Raw genomic sequence first — 14671 nt, 5'->3', positions numbered from 1 at the left:
AGCTATAGTCCCGCCCCTCCCCCCAGAGCTGCTGTGGAGTTGGTAGTGGGTGTCCTGCTCACCCACCCGGCAGAGTCCGGGGGGCGGGGCCACATCAGCCCCGCCCCAGCCCCATTGGCTGCGGCGCTAGGGGCGGGGCCGGGGCTGCCAGATGTTGGGGCGGCAGCGACGGCGGGAGCTAGGGAGAGGGAGGAGCCGCGGAGCCAGGCGGAGGGTAAGGGCGCCGCTGGACGGCCCGCGGGGCCCTCTCCGCATCCCTCTGGCTGGAGTTCGAAGAGGAACTGGCAGGCCTGGCGGGGGCTCCGGAACGGGCATGCACAGTGCTCGGCTTGACAGTTTCCTGGGCCAGCTCCGCTGGGAACTGGTGAGGCTTGGGAGCGGGTGTGGCTTGTGAGGACGTGTGTGGGGTGCTCGGCTGCCTTCCTGCCCGAACGGCACTCGGGTGGGGGGCTCTCCCGAGTGCCCATCCAAGACAGGATGGGGGCGGGGCGACGCAGATGACCCAGATGGCCCGCGTCGGGTTTCGGACGGTTGGAAGCTGTGCTGGGCATCAAGTAACAGCCGCCCAGCTGGCCGTGCTGCCGGCGCGGCGGAGGAAGTTGGTGGGAGAAACTTCTTGTGGGGCGGAGCAGGGGGCTGTGAGGGACTAAAGAGGTGTGGCGCTGCTATGGATGCCCCCTATTCCAGGCTGGCCTGTACCTCTGTCCTCTATACCCCACCTGGCAGGTGCTCTATTCTTCTCTGAAAGACGCTGCGGGCTTTGGGGAGCTGAATCCCTCAAGAGTCACAGGATGCCCCCCCCCAGCCCTGAGCAGGACTTATTTCCCAATGCAGGCCCGCAACCCTGCCTCCCGCCCTGGTGGCGGGTACCGACTTGCCCGGCGCTGCGTGCTGCAGCCTGCCGGACTGCCACCAGGTCGGCCGATGGGAGCCACACGAGCTTCGTGTGCCAGCGCCCCATGCCGGCCCTGTGCCCACTAGAGGCTTTGCTGCCTAGGCCTGCAGGCCAATCCAGCCCTCCTGGGCCTTCTGTTTTGGAATTGGCCTGACCAGGCAGACAGGGGTGACAAGCACTGCTCCTTCGACTTCTGCCCTCTCTTCTTCCACAGCTGTGTGGCCGGGACACAGACTCACCCCCAATGCCTGGCCCCCTTCCAGAACCCCCCAAACCTGGCCCAGGCATGCGGCTCAAGCACCGGCTCAGGGCCTCAGATGCCTTGGAAGAGGACTCAGCCTGTGGTGTGGAGGAAGAGGAGGAAGAAGCTGTGGTGACAGGAGACAGGGGTGCAGCCTTGGGAGGCCCCAGGGAGCATGCCCTAGACTGGGACTCTGGCTTCTCAGAGGTGTCAGGCAGCACATGGAGAGAGGAAGAGCTGCCTGTACTCCAGCATCCAGCACCCTCAGCATGGCCCCCCCGTAGACAGCGCCTCTCGGCCAGTGGCATCCCCCTGCCTGGCAGAGCTCCTGCGGCCAGTGTACCACCTGCCCACCGACCACGGCCCAAGTCCACCCCAGACGCCTGCCTGGAGCACTGGCAGGGGCTGGAAGCTGAGGACTGGACAGCAGCCCTACTTAGCAGAGGTCGTAGTCGCCAGCCCCTGGTGCTGGGAGACAACTGTTTTGCTGACTTGGTGCACAACTGGATGGAGCTGCCCGAGGCAGCAGGTGAGGGGGACAATGGGGGTGGGCCCCGTGCCCGTGCTCGGCCCCCCCAGTTCCTGCTTGGCCTCTCTGAGCAGCTGCGGCGCCAGCTGGCCAGGGCACGCCGGGCAGCAGTGGCAGGAAAGCGACTGTCATGCCCACCTCGCCCGGAACCCGAACTGCCTGCAGACGTCTCACGCTTTGCAGCCCTCATGAGTTGCCGCAGTCGCCAGCCCATCATCTGCAATGATGTTGTCAGCTACCTCTGACCCTGCCCTCCAGCCTGGGACAATAAAGGCCTTTCTCTGCACTGTCCTGGTTCCATACCCCTGAGGCTCCAGGAGGCAGCCTCAGTCCTGCAAGGCACAATGCAGGCAGGCGAATCTAAAGAGCCTTTTCCCTCCCTGCAGGGGTCCCTGTCATGTCCATGTCACACCCCATGTGTCTGCCCCGTGTTCCATCATCCATCCTGTCCACTTACACCTTCCTTCAACAAGCATTTATTAAGCGCCTACTGTAGGCTTGGGATGCATGGCTCAACAGAACTGGGTGGTGGGGCTGCTGCCTTGTCACAGCTTGTAGTGCAAGGGTGGGAAGGTAACGTCCTCCTTCTCACCCTCATAGCTGAGTTCCAATACCAGCACCCGCTGCCCAGGCTTAGGCACCTGGCGTGTCACCTCCAGCACCAGATCCGTCACCCTGGTGGCATGGGGGGGAGAGGGGTGGGGAGATTGGGTAGGTGAGCAGTGGCAGGCAGAGAGTGTCCTGGCATGGACTATAGGGTGTTGGCGGGCCATAAGGAGCCCAAGCCAGGAGCAGGAGCAGCCCAAGACAGGAAACATCTGAAACTATTTTAAGAGCGGCTGGCGGGGTGGGCAGGAGGCAGGAAGCTGTGAGTCCTCTGGGAGTGGGCCGTGAAAGGGGAGCTGAGCAGGGCGTGAGCTGGTGGGGCTGGCCAAGCAGGCAGCTCCTAGAGGCCCCTCCTCAGGCTCTTGGCCCTCACCCTGCCCCCAGCCCATTTGCTGGCTCCATTTGGCAAAAGAAAACTTCAGGAAGGTGTGAGGGGCCCAAATGGGATTGGGAAGAGGAAAGGCTGCTTGTCCCCCACCTCCAACCTCCAGGGACAGAATGAGGTTAAAGCCAGGTGTGGGCTCACCTGCGGGACAGGTGCTGGTCCTGCTTTTCAGGAGACCATCCTGCCGAGTAGAGTAGGGCCTTCCCGTGCAGCAGCATCCTCACCCTCAGCCCATTTAGTTTCTAGAGAGACACAGGTTAGGTGCCAGCTGGGCCAGGCTGGGCCAGGCCTGGGGGAAGGGCAGGAATGGGGCACACCTGGACATGGGCCAGCAGTGACTCCAGGGTCCTCTCGGGCTGCCCAGCAGGCACTTCCAGGCGGTCCCAACAGGTCCACTTCCAGTGATGGAACTGGGGGGCGGTAGTGGGGAGGAGTGAGAAGCTTCTTACACACACACCCTCCCCCTACCCCAGTTACCAATAGCTTATGGCCCCTTTCCTAGGGGAGGAGCTGGACTAGAGGCAGGAAGGAGAAGCCAGTGGGTGGGGGTGGAAGGTGGGATCTGGGCCCAGAATCTCAACACCCTCCCCGCCCATGCTGGGGCCAGCACAGGAAATGGGGCTACGGGGCCCCCACAGAGGGAAACAGGCGATCCATCACACAGTCGTGTGTGTGTGTGTGTGTGTGTGTGTGTGTGTGTGTGTGTGTGTTGTTGGGGGGAGCAATGCTTCCTGAGGAAGCGGGAGCAGGGCTGCTGCAGTCTCTGATAAAACTGCTTGTTCCTCAAATGCAAGGCTGGATGCTGGGGGTGGGGTAAATCCTGTCCCCTAATCCTTTACCACCAGGGCCTTGGACTACTCATGGGCACATGGCAAGAGGCACAGTGACTCTAGCAGGAACACAGTCCACAGAGGACTCCTCTTCCTGTCCCTTTGTTCCTTCCTTATTTCTGGAGTCTTGGGGTTCTGGTACCCAGAGCTGAGGGCATAAGGGTGGCAGGCAGCCAGGCACCAAGACAGGAGGAGTTCTGCCAGCTCCCCAGAAAACACAGTGGGGTCAAGCTGAGACGAGGCCAGAGGTGAGATGGGGGACCCTTCCCCTCCCCCTCCTCCACGGACAAAGGCAGCTTGTGTTCTAGCTAGAGGAGGGGCCCCTCACAAAGGGGCTCTGTGTGCTGTGCCCTGAGGGACCCCAGGGCTGCTCAGCAAAAGCCCAGTGCTGGCCCATGACCTCTCCCCTCTCCCCTGGTGAGGGAATTCTCTCTGTACCCTCTCCTCTGCCCTAAGGAAATGCCAACTATTGCAGAGCCTGGGCACACAGCCAGGGGCATTCATAGCCCTACACTTGAAGGAACACACATGTACACAAGCCCACATGTGTACTCACATGCACACACACGCAAGCCCACATTGTGAAAGAGCCCTGCAGTCCCATCTGGCACACAGATGTGCAAGCATGCTCCCTCCATGCCCACACACCACAGGGCCAGGGATGCCCAGACCAGTGTGCACTCACACCTGTGACATGAATGCACACATCCCCACAGGGCTGCACACCCCACACCCGTGGTGGTGAGCTCAGTGCCCTTTAACTCAGGTCGAGGGGGTGGGCCAGGATCCCCATGCTTTGCAGGCCGATATTAGGCTCTGTTTGGGGCTAGGGCCCTAGTCCCCTCTCCCCCTCAGGGGCACTTCGGGGAAGGAGGGAACTGCGGGGGATGTCTGGCTCCACTAATGAGTTAAAGCTGCAGCTCCCCCAGACCCTGACTGTTGGGGGGTGGGGGTGGCTGACGGCTGCTTCCTGTGTCTGACAGGTCCCAGCCTGGCTTTGCAGCAGGGAGGCGACTGGAGGGAGTCTTGATGACTCCCCCAGATTCTGGGTCCTGATGAGAGCCTGAAGCTGAAGTAGGGCCTGTTTGGGTAGGTGCAGGGAAAACTCAGGTCTGGTATGGGTGGGGTGTCAAGGGCTCACCTTCTGGATGGCTGGGGCGTGAGGTACCCAGCGGCTAAAGTAGTTTTCAGCCAGGTTCAGGTAGCTGTGGCGAAAGGCACTGCGGGGCCGTGGGCTGCCCACCACCTTATACAGCTCCAGGCCCACCAGGCCAGCCACAGCTGCCGTAGTAGTGGCAATGGCTGGGGTAATCTGGCCCACAATTCGCTTGGTCTGCCAAGGACAGGAGATTTGGTCTTGGGCCCAAGGCATAAGGCTAGGGTTTGACCCCCACCTCCAGGCCTGAGCCCCAAGGGGCAGGGTACCTTGGTGCGGTCGGCTGGTGGGATCCCATAATTCTGAGCTCGCAGGCTTGCCGCTGCCGCCACAAAATCCACATGGAAATCATTGTCCTGTGAGGCCCAAGGCACAGTAGTATTAGCATTGTCCCAGTGCCCCTCACCTCGGCCGACCCTGTGCCACTGCACAGCTCTTCACGCAATTCGGTGGGGTGGATGCTCACATCTCCCCACTTAACAGATAAGGAGGCTGAGGCTCGGGGAAGCTGAGCTGCTTCTGGGGTCCTTCTGGGAGGAAAAATCAGGCCAAGGGGCTTCAAAGCTACCTTCTTAGCTCTTGACCTTCCCCAACAACCTCTCTAGCCCGGCCCTTCACCCCCACTTGGGCTCCCACCTTCTCAAATGTCAAGGGTTCCAGGGGAGGGCCCACAGTCCAGATTTCCAGGGCTTCATGCAGTTGCTTCGACTGCTCAGGGCCTGTCAGGAGAAGGGGGCGTTGGGGCAGTCCTTAGTCCCCATGTCCTGCGCTCCTCTGCAGCCTGCTGCCTATCCTTGGTCCCTGCCAAGCCTATCACTTACCACTTTCAGGGAGACCCCTTGATGGATGGTGCAGTCTCCTGTCTAGCAGCCCCAGCCCTCACTTGTGTGTGTGTGTGTGTGTGTGTGTGTGTGTGTGTGCGCCCATGCACACCTATGTGACTCTGTTCTCATCTGGGGGCCACAGCTAGTTGCTCCCTAGGGCCCAGTGGTTTGTGTTTTTTTGTTTGTTTTTTGTTTTTGTTTTCTTTGGCTGAGAGTCTGCCAAAGGAATGGGGGTGGGTGGGGGGGGTAGGCAGCAGGGAGAGGACCTACTGAGGGGCCAGAGGATGAACCCAAGGCTACAGAGAAGCAAGGTCAGAGGGCCTGAGGGGTACTGAGTTGGCTTCAGGGCCCCCAGACCCCGTCTTCTTTCTGCAGCACAGGCTGAGGAGGGTCAGGCCTTTGGGTGACAGCACGGGGGGCCAGGGTCAGGGACCTCACCAAACTCAGCATAAGCCGAAGCCAGCTCCAGGTCACTAGCAAAAATGGGGGCTAAGTCCCGGGGGTCAGGCAATGGCAGCAACTTCAGCAGTCGCCTGAGCGCAGTCTGGTCCCGTGAGCCAGGCAGCCCATGCATCTGGGCATACAGGTTGGCAGCCGCCAGCACGTAGAGGAGATGCGTGTCCTGCAATGAGACCAAGAGCATGGGTGGCTGCATGGGCTTGAGCGAGCTTGTGTGGGTGCATGGGGTGGGGGTCACCGCCCATTTGTGGATCTGTTTGAGTGCCTGCTTCTGCCTCCCATTTGGACACCCACATGTGCACAAACATGGCTCTCTCCCTCTCAGCATCTGTGCATCTCTACAAAATATAGAGGTGCCCACCTCCGCTCTGAGGGGCCATATTCCCATCTCAGGGCCGCCAAGGGACTCCACTCACTTGGCTGGCGTCAAACTCCAAGGGCCGGGGACACTGTTTGGGACCCGACCAGAAAAGAGTTCCATTCTCCAGCACCTAGGGAAATGGAGGCTGCTGGGCTCAGTCGGGCCACCCTGAGCCCTCAGCCTCCTGACCCCTAGCCACCCACTTTGTCGGGTGGGAAGCGGCTCAGCAGCTGTGTGATGCCATAATGGAAGCAGAGTTGCCACTGGCCAAGGGCCCAAAGCACGCAGTCTCGCCAGGTCTGTGGACGCTGTCTCAGGACACCCAGCACCACCTGCTGCACGGTCAGCACCTGTGACTCATCCAAGTGTGCCAGAGACGTGAGTGCCCTGCGGACAGAGGAGAAGGTCTGAGGCTAAGCCCTAAGCCTCTTGGTGTTAGGGAGCCTGGACTCCCATTCACCCTTGTTGGCGGTCTTACTGTTGGTGGCAGTTGACGGTCTCGGCAGACAGATGGAAAAGTCCTTCAAACTCATCCCGGGCCCACTGTGAGGGGAGGGAGGAACCATGAGGTGCCGGTTGGCAAAGGGGTCTGCAGCTGAGGACTGAGCCAGGTGGGTAGGAGTCTCTGGGGTTCTTCTCACCTGCAAGGTGTGCTCGGTTGTGCTGGGGAAGTGCCGCACGGTGCAGACAGGGTAGGAGGCATCCTCAGAAGCTGCAGCGGAGGCGGGGGCTCTGTAGTCCTCAGTCACGTGTGGTATGAACACACAAGCACTGCCCAAGGTGCCCTTTGTGCCCGCCTCCAGTAGTGGCTTCAGATAGTGGGTGCAGCGAGCAGCCACATAGCGCCCTGGCGAAGGGGGCAGAGGGTCAGAAGTGGGGCTGGCACAGCCTCAGACAAAGGGTGAGTTCTAGGCTTGAGCACTCACGGGCCTGGAAACTGTCCAGGGCAGCAGCCACGCCATCCACACTGGAGAAGAAGTTGTCCCCATAGATGTGCTCTGTAGTAAGATCCAGCTGGTAGGTGAGCGGGGTCACCTGCAAGTCTGAGTTCAGGCGGCGAGCGGCCTCTGCAGCCACCTCCGCCTTTGGCCTCTGAGAAGAAAGCAGGAAGACGTTGGGTGGGGGAAGGGGCGCATTGTGGGAGGACAGTCCAGGACACGGGTGTGGGGCTAGGTCAGCACTCACACCAAAGTCCTGAGGCCTGAAGAGAAACTGCCGGCTGAGGTTGGAGCGCTCCACATGGTCCATGTCAGCAACAGTCACGCCCCCACTGCCGCCAGCACCCAGGCCCACTAGGGCAAAGCCTTTGAGCAGCTCACAGCCGATAGCGCCAGCACCCACCTGCCAGCAGGAGCAACCTTAGCCAGAGGGCCAGGACTTGCCCTTCCACATACTCCCAACCTCACGACATAGCTCACCAGGAGGTAGCGCTGGTGGCTCAGCTTCTCCTGAAAACCAGCCCCAAACACTGCAATTTGCCCGTCATAGCGGCAGTCTCTCTAGGGGACACAGACAGGGGTCAGTGATGGCCACTGGCCTGTGCTGCATCTCCCTCCTGCACCCAGTTTTCCAGGTCAGGATCTCGGGACCGTGCTTCCTCTTTCCCCCCAGTCCTGAGTTTGGATAAGGCTTGCACCCCTACCCCAGGTTCTCACCGGTGCATAGTCCTCAGGATTGGGAAAGGGCTCCTCATCTTCTGGAAGGCAATCAAGGGCATCAAAGTACAGCCACTGGTCCAGGGGCATAAACTTCTTGGAGACTGCCTAGAAGTCAGCACTTCAGTCTGGGGACTCTTCCCACCTCCTAATCCCCTCAGATCCTGGCTGAGGGCTGCACCCAGGTTGGTGAAACCCCCAGGGTCACTATCTGGTGTTGGGCACCCTGTGGCACCCACACCGACCTCTGCACCCTTCCCAGCCCCGCCCTGCCTCTACCTGTACCCACCTTCAGCACTTCCTGAGCAGCCACTGCACCCAGCACAGCTGCCATGGGGCTCAAGCCACCAGCACTGCTCAGGGCAACTCTCCGCACCAGAGCCTTATCCAGCTGCTCTTCCAAAGGCTCTCCTTCTGTCCCCTTCAGTGATTCCAGGGCCTGGGCTAGGTCCACCACCATCTCTGCATCAACCTATCGGGTAGAACTCCGTCGGTAAAGCAGCCCCAGCTTGAGCTCCACTCCCCATTTGAAACCTTCAGGCAGCCATCCACCCTGTTCCACAGAAGAGGAAGCAGAAGCCTGAGTGGGAGGGTCCCACTAGTGGATGCCCGGTGCCAGACAATGGCCCTGGAGGCTTCCCCAACCTGGAGGCACCTTCCAGGCCAGATCTTAGGGGTTAGGAGTAGCATGGGTCCCCAGGCTTTGTGCTTGGCCCTTTCATGGACCCAGCCTCTGGTCTACAGATACTGTGTACCATCTCCCTTATATGAGCGGGGAACTGCTTCTGGATTCAGTCTTGGATCTGTAAGACAGTCATTGTTGCCTCCTGGTAGGTGAGGCCCCGTTAAGACAGAGGCTGGAGGGAGGGGCATCGGGGCCACTCACAGAATCCCAGGGCTTAGGAGGGCGGCCATGGAGCTGCTGAAACTTGTGCAGTGCATGGAAGGCCTGATGCAGGCAGTGGGCACGGTGAACTTCCTGGGGACTCTGGGCCACAACACGGGGCTGAAACAGGGCTGTGTCCAGGGGCTCCTGCAGGGGGCACTCGGTTCACATTCATGTCCAGAACACTGTGGGTCCCTCGAGGTGCCCAAGCTCCCCAACCTCAGATGCACTTGAACTCACGTGGCTCACAGTCTTGGGTCTCTTGACCTCAGTGACAGCCCCACCACGCAAGTAATGAGAGAAAGTTGTTGTGTCCCCAATCTCCAAGGTCCCATCTCCTGGGGGAGATTGAGCCTGGTCAGTATGCCCTCTGAACCTGAGTAGTTCCCCACACCCCATCCTGTCTTGCATCTACATTCTTGATGTTGCTCCACCCTGAGGAAGGGGGAGGGAGAACTTATCTCCAAGGACCAGGCTGTGTCCACCCCCAGTGGGGACCTGGGCACTGAGCCTGGAGTTGGAGGGGGGTTGACTTAACTCTGCACGTGGAGAGGCCGAGGAGCACAGCCGTTGAGCTCCACCATGCCCTCAATGCCTGAGAAAGTCACCAAATCCCCATTGTTGAAGCGGTGGGCATCAGCCTCTTCTCTCAGAGTGAGAATGCCAGGGGAGCCCTGGATAAGAGGTGGCTTGCTCAGGGCTGCCTGTCCCTGCTTTCCACAGGCTCTGGCAGCCCCTCCTTAGTAGGTGAGCACCCCCCACATTAGCACCCACCTGGGAGATGTGCTGGATGGCAGCCACCAAGGGTTCTGCCTCTGTAGGGTCCTGCACAGTGAAGTCCTCACCAAAGTCACAGAACAACTGCCTGTGGTGGGGTGGGAGGGGTCACTGAGATGGCTCAGTTGTTAACTGCCACATTTGTGGTGAAGGGTGACGTACACTAGGGCAAGCCCAGAGGAATCGGGAAAAGAATGCTGGGAGAGGCTTGAAGGATTTACTGGATCAAGTCTGGAGGCTGGGGTAGAGGAAGCACACAAATGGGACTGGGGACTGTATAATCAAGAGGGGATGCCGGGACAGGCCTGAGGTTGGGTGGAGGGGATCTGGAGCAAGCCTGGAGCTGGGGACAGCACTGGGACCAGTTGCTGCCTGTGATGTGGCAGGCTAGGTAAGCCATCTCACCCCACGAGGCCTCGGGTGTCAGCCACCAAAAAGCAGACTCCGTGTTTATGGCAGATGGTGCCCACCTTCAGCTGCTCCTGTAGCTCCGAGGCAGTCAGCACCACCACCTGGGTGGACCTCATGATCAGCAGGGCCAGAACCACTTCAAGCCCACCCTGCTGCTAAAGGCTGGAGGGGGACACTGGGCTGGCCTGGAGAGTAGGGCTGGGAGGGCACCTGGAAGTCCAGCAGCAGGTCCTCGGTGATGTCACCTGTGTGGATGCACACCTGAACAGCTCCATTGAGCTTAGCCAGAAGTTCTTGAGATGCCTCAGCCCTGCTCCTTCCCAAGTCCTGCTCTGAGAGGAAGAACTAAAGAGAGACCCAGTCTGGCTTTAGCAAGGAGTTTTCTCTTGGGCCCTCTCCCCAAGGGCTATGGTCTGGAAACCCATAGCCCCCCAGGACCCTCACCTGGGCAGACAGGTCAGACCAACAGGTAGGGTGGGGATCATGAAGAGTGAGGCTGCCCACGCCCATCAGGACCAGGTTTTTGGCCACCTCAGCCCCCACGCCCTGCAGGCCTGACAGTAGCACCTTGGCTCCCTGAATCCTCTGCATGGCTGGCAAGCCCAGCACATACCTGTGGGTGGGGAGTAAGAGGGCAGGCGATTGGAGATCAGAAGTCAGAAGGCCACCCCGCTCTCCTCCCCACCTCGGGCCTCACAGCTGCCGCGAGTATAGCTCTTCATCCAGCAACTTGGAGGTCTCCAAGACATCCATCCTGAGGCCTGGGGCCGGAAAACAGGCTGCAGCGCTTACAGATAGGGTCTCTGCGTGGCAGGTAGTGCCAGCAGGAGCCAGTGCAAACAGGCACTAAGGCTAAGGAGTGAAGGACACTGCTAGTCACAGCTTTCTTCCTGGTTCCTCTGTCATTTCAGGGGGAAAGCAAAAGTGAAAGTGAAACTAGACTGAGCAGGCTCCTGGTCCTGCCTCCAGCCTGTCCAGCACAGCCTAGCCAGGCAAGGAAGAGTTCTGGCAGCCCTAGGGCACTGGTAAGGTAAGACAGAATTCCTGGATCTGTTCCCCCTCTGGGAGAGCAGGTATTTCTCTTGAGGGAGGGGGCAGGGCCATAGGAGGGATCCATGCGGTCTCCTGTAGCTCCCTAGATGTCCTGAACCTCAGGCCCCTATCCCCCTCAGGGGCCCCTGCCTGGATGGGCTTCCTGCCCACAGAGTACCGGTGGGAACTCCCTTGTCCTGAGCACTCGCCTGGTCTCCTAACCACACACAGAGACTTAGAGACCCTAGAGGGCAGAGCCAGTCCCATCCCAGAGGCTGTGAGAGCTTATGGATTATGTTGTCCCACATCCAGGGTTTAAACTACAGACTTGGGGTGGAGCCTAACAATCTTTGAGAGCACCTGTGTGCCCCTGCGCCATCTCCTCAGGGATCAGGGATTCCCCTCTGCCCACAGCTGCCTGGTCAGGACAGTCGGCAGCTCTAGGTGGCCTGTCAGGATCTCTCACTGATGAGTGCCAGGACTCAAAGAGGGTTCTCAGTCTCTGAGTGCCAGCCCTGAGAGTGGGAGGCATGGGGCAGCCATGATCACGTGTCCTTATTTGTCATTTAAACTTTTATTTTGAAATAATTATAGACTTAGAGGAAGCTGCAAAAATAGAAAGGAGAGATCCTGTGTACCCTTCACCCACAGATGTCCCCTTCTGCCTTCTTAGGAACTTGGGGCCAGTTCTTTAGAGGATGGACCACAGCTCCCCACAAAAGTCCACAATAGCTAAACCAGGTGCTATCATAAATTCTTTTTTTAAAATTGAGGTAAAATCCATACAACATTAAAATAACCATTTTAAAGTATACAATGTAGTGGCATTTAGTGTATTGACTATGTTGTGCAACCACAATCTCTCTCTAGTTTCAAGACTTCATCACCCACTGAAAAACACCACAACCATGTTAAATAATTGCTACCCATCCCACATCCCACATCTCACCCCCTGGCAAACACTTATATGCTTTCTGTCGCTAGGCATTTGCCCATTCTGGATATTTTATATAAAAGGAATCATACAAAATGTGACCTTTGGTATCTGTTTTCCTTCACTTAATCTTTTTGAGGTTAATCCAAATTGTAGCATGTATCGGTACATCATTCCTTTTTATGGCTGAATAATATTCCATCAGAGGCATATATCACAATTTGTTATCCAGTCACCTGTTGACATTTGAGTTGTTTATGCCTTTTGGATATTATGAATTGTGCTACTACGATTGTTCTTGGACAAGTGTTTGAGTACTTGTTTTCAATTCTTTGGGGTATATGTCTAGGAGTAGAATTGCTGGGTCACATGGTAATTCTATGTTTAATTTTTTGACAGACCAAAAAGCTATTTTCCACAAGCAATGTACAGAAGTGATCTCCACATCATGGCCAAACTGGTTTTCCTTTTTTTTTTTTTTCAAATTATATCCATCCTAGAAGGTGTAAAGTAGTAGGTAATTGTGGGTTTTTTTTTTTTCATTCAGTGAACATTTATTGGCTGTGTTATACGTACTAGGTACAGAAACCAGGGCCAGATTCTTAAGTAAGTGGTATCTTCAAATAGATACCAAAAGGCATTTGATGAAATTCAACATCCATTCCTGATTTTTTTTAACTCTTATTAAAATAGAAGTAGATATTTTTTAAAATTGTGGTTTTAACCATTTTTAAATGTACAATTCGGTGGCATTAAGTCATTCACAATATTGTGTAACCATCACCACTATTTCCAGAACTTTTTCTTTATCCCAAAGAGAAATACTGTATCCATTGAACAGTAACTCTTCAACAATCTTAGATCCCCTGTTTCCCTGGAGCTTCTATTCTATTTTGTCTCTATGACTTTCCCTATTCTAGGTACCTAATGTAGGTGGAATTATAAAGTATTTGCCCTTTTGTGTCTCATTTATTTCACTTAGCATACCTTTTCAACATTCATCTAGGTTGTAGCATGTATCAGAATTTCGGTCCTTTTTTTTATTGTGATAAAATATGCATAAAATGAAATTTACCATTTTAACATCTTTAAATGTACGGTTCAGTAGCATTAAAGACATTCACATTGTTGTGCCACCATCACCACCATTCATCTCCAGAACTTCATCCTCCTAAACTGAAACTCTCAACCCATTAAATAATAACTTCCCATTCCCTCCTTCCCCACCCGTGGCAACAGCCATTCTACTTTCTGTCTCTATGAATTTGACTACTCTAGGTATCTCATATAAATGGAATTATACAGTATTTGTCCTCTGTCCCTGGATTATTTCACTTAGCTTAATGTCTTCAAGGTTCATCTATGTTATAGCATGTTTCAGAATTTTTTAAAAGGCTGAGTAATATTCCATTGTATGTATAGACCCAGAGTCTTGTAGTTTTCCCTCACAGAGATCTTGTACATATTTTGTTAGATTTATACCTAAATATTTGTTTTCTTTTTTCTTCTTTTTTGGTGCTGAAGTAAATGGTATTGGGTTTTTAATTTTAGTTGTTGGGACTTCCCTGGTGGTCCAGTGGCTAAGACTCCATGTTCCCAATGCAGGGGGCCCAGTTTCAATCCCTGGTCAGGGAACTACATCCCACGTGCCATAACTGAGAGTTTGCATGCCACAACGAAGATCCCATGTGCTGCAACTAAGACCTGATGCAGCCAAATAAACATTTTAAAAAAAATTAAAAATAATTTGAATTGTTCATTACTGATCTATAAGAAAGCTATTAGCCAGCCACTGCACCCTTAACTTGATGCTACACTTCCCCTCACTAACTGTCCCCGTCTCAAGGCAGCACCAGAGGGGTCCAACTCCCATAACCAAGAGCGTCACTTCCTCCCCAAGAAGCCCAAGGCTCCTCCACACCTGCTGGAGAGCAGCTGGGCACTCTCAGCCTGAAGCATTCTCCCCTGTGCCAGGTCCATGCTGGGATCTGCAGAAACAGGTGAACTCCCATCCAGTAGTGACAGAGGAAAGTTTAGGGGTCCTCATCCAAGCTAGAAGTTCAAAGGGAAGTCTTCTGGGAGAAAGTGCTTTTGAAGCTAAGATGCAGAGGCTAGCAATCTGTCTGGCAGAGTTGAAAGGTGAAGAGGGGGGTGTCACTGGTCATTTGTTGTGCTTGCTGTGAGTTCCCTGTGTGTCTAAACCCTAGTTCACCCATTTGCTTTCCTGCTTATGGCCTTTGCACTGTGCCCAGGTTAGAGACTGTGGACAAAGCTGAGGTGATGTCACTCTTGCTACAGTCTCCCTGTGCCCTATGAGAGGGCAAATGCCTAAGCGTGAAGCTGCTGGGTCTGGGTCTAGGTGAAGGTCCCGCTTTAGAAAATCATGCCAGACAGTTCTCCAAAGTGAGGGCAAATTTACGCTCCCAGAGTCAGGAAGAAAAGACTCTATCTTTTTTATTTCACGAAGAAATCTGGCCCCCCTCCTCTCCCTACCACCATCCCCCATTCCCCGCCCTGCTTGGTCCAGGCCAACAGCAAGTCAGAGAGACAGGCAGAAGCTTGGGCAGGCTGAGGCTGCCTGAGAAGCCTCAAGCACTTTGGTCCTTACAGTCAACAAAAAACCCTGGTCTGGAGGACCAGAAGCAGCCCAGCCACATCCGATCATGGCTATAAATGGGAGCCTGGAATAA

The 14671-nt window shown here is 55.9% G+C and overlaps 2 protein-coding genes across 2 annotated transcripts; one reads left to right on the top strand and one right to left on the bottom strand.

Annotated features, from left to right (window-relative positions):
- Positions 1-284: 284 nt before the first annotated feature.
- INKA1 (inka box actin regulator 1) lies at positions 285-1910 on the top strand (the record flags this gene model as incomplete). The annotated part of the gene is made up of 2 exons (XM_082847589.1): positions 285-364; positions 1110-1910. Exons 1-2 carry the CDS (start codon positions 314-316, stop codon positions 1908-1910), a joined length of 852 nt encoding a protein of 283 aa, XP_082703715.1. The 5' UTR covers positions 285-313.
- Positions 1911-2142: 232 nt separating this feature from the next.
- UBA7 (ubiquitin like modifier activating enzyme 7) lies at positions 2143-10898 on the bottom strand. Its single transcript, XM_082847540.1, has 24 exons — positions 10713-10898; positions 10460-10628; positions 10226-10360; positions 10010-10116; positions 9602-9692; positions 9366-9501; positions 9068-9165; positions 8828-8974; positions 8231-8413; positions 7942-8049; positions 7705-7785; positions 7472-7627; positions 7213-7378; positions 6928-7133; positions 6765-6829; positions 6490-6673; positions 6342-6416; positions 5905-6088; positions 5279-5361; positions 4912-4998; positions 4628-4819; positions 2974-3066; positions 2798-2898; positions 2143-2340 (listed from the first exon to the last, which is right to left on the bottom strand). Exons 1-24 carry the CDS (start codon positions 10766-10768, stop codon positions 2211-2213), a joined length of 3033 nt encoding a protein of 1010 aa, XP_082703666.1. The 5' UTR covers positions 10769-10898; the 3' UTR covers positions 2143-2210.
- Between the last annotated feature and the right edge of the window lie 3773 nt (positions 10899-14671).

Source organism: Leucopleurus acutus (assembly GCF_964270905.1).
Source record: "Leucopleurus acutus genome assembly, chromosome: 10".
NCBI lineage: Eukaryota > Metazoa > Chordata > Mammalia > Artiodactyla > Delphinidae > Leucopleurus > Leucopleurus acutus.
This window is presented reverse-complemented; position numbering and strand designations above follow the sequence as displayed.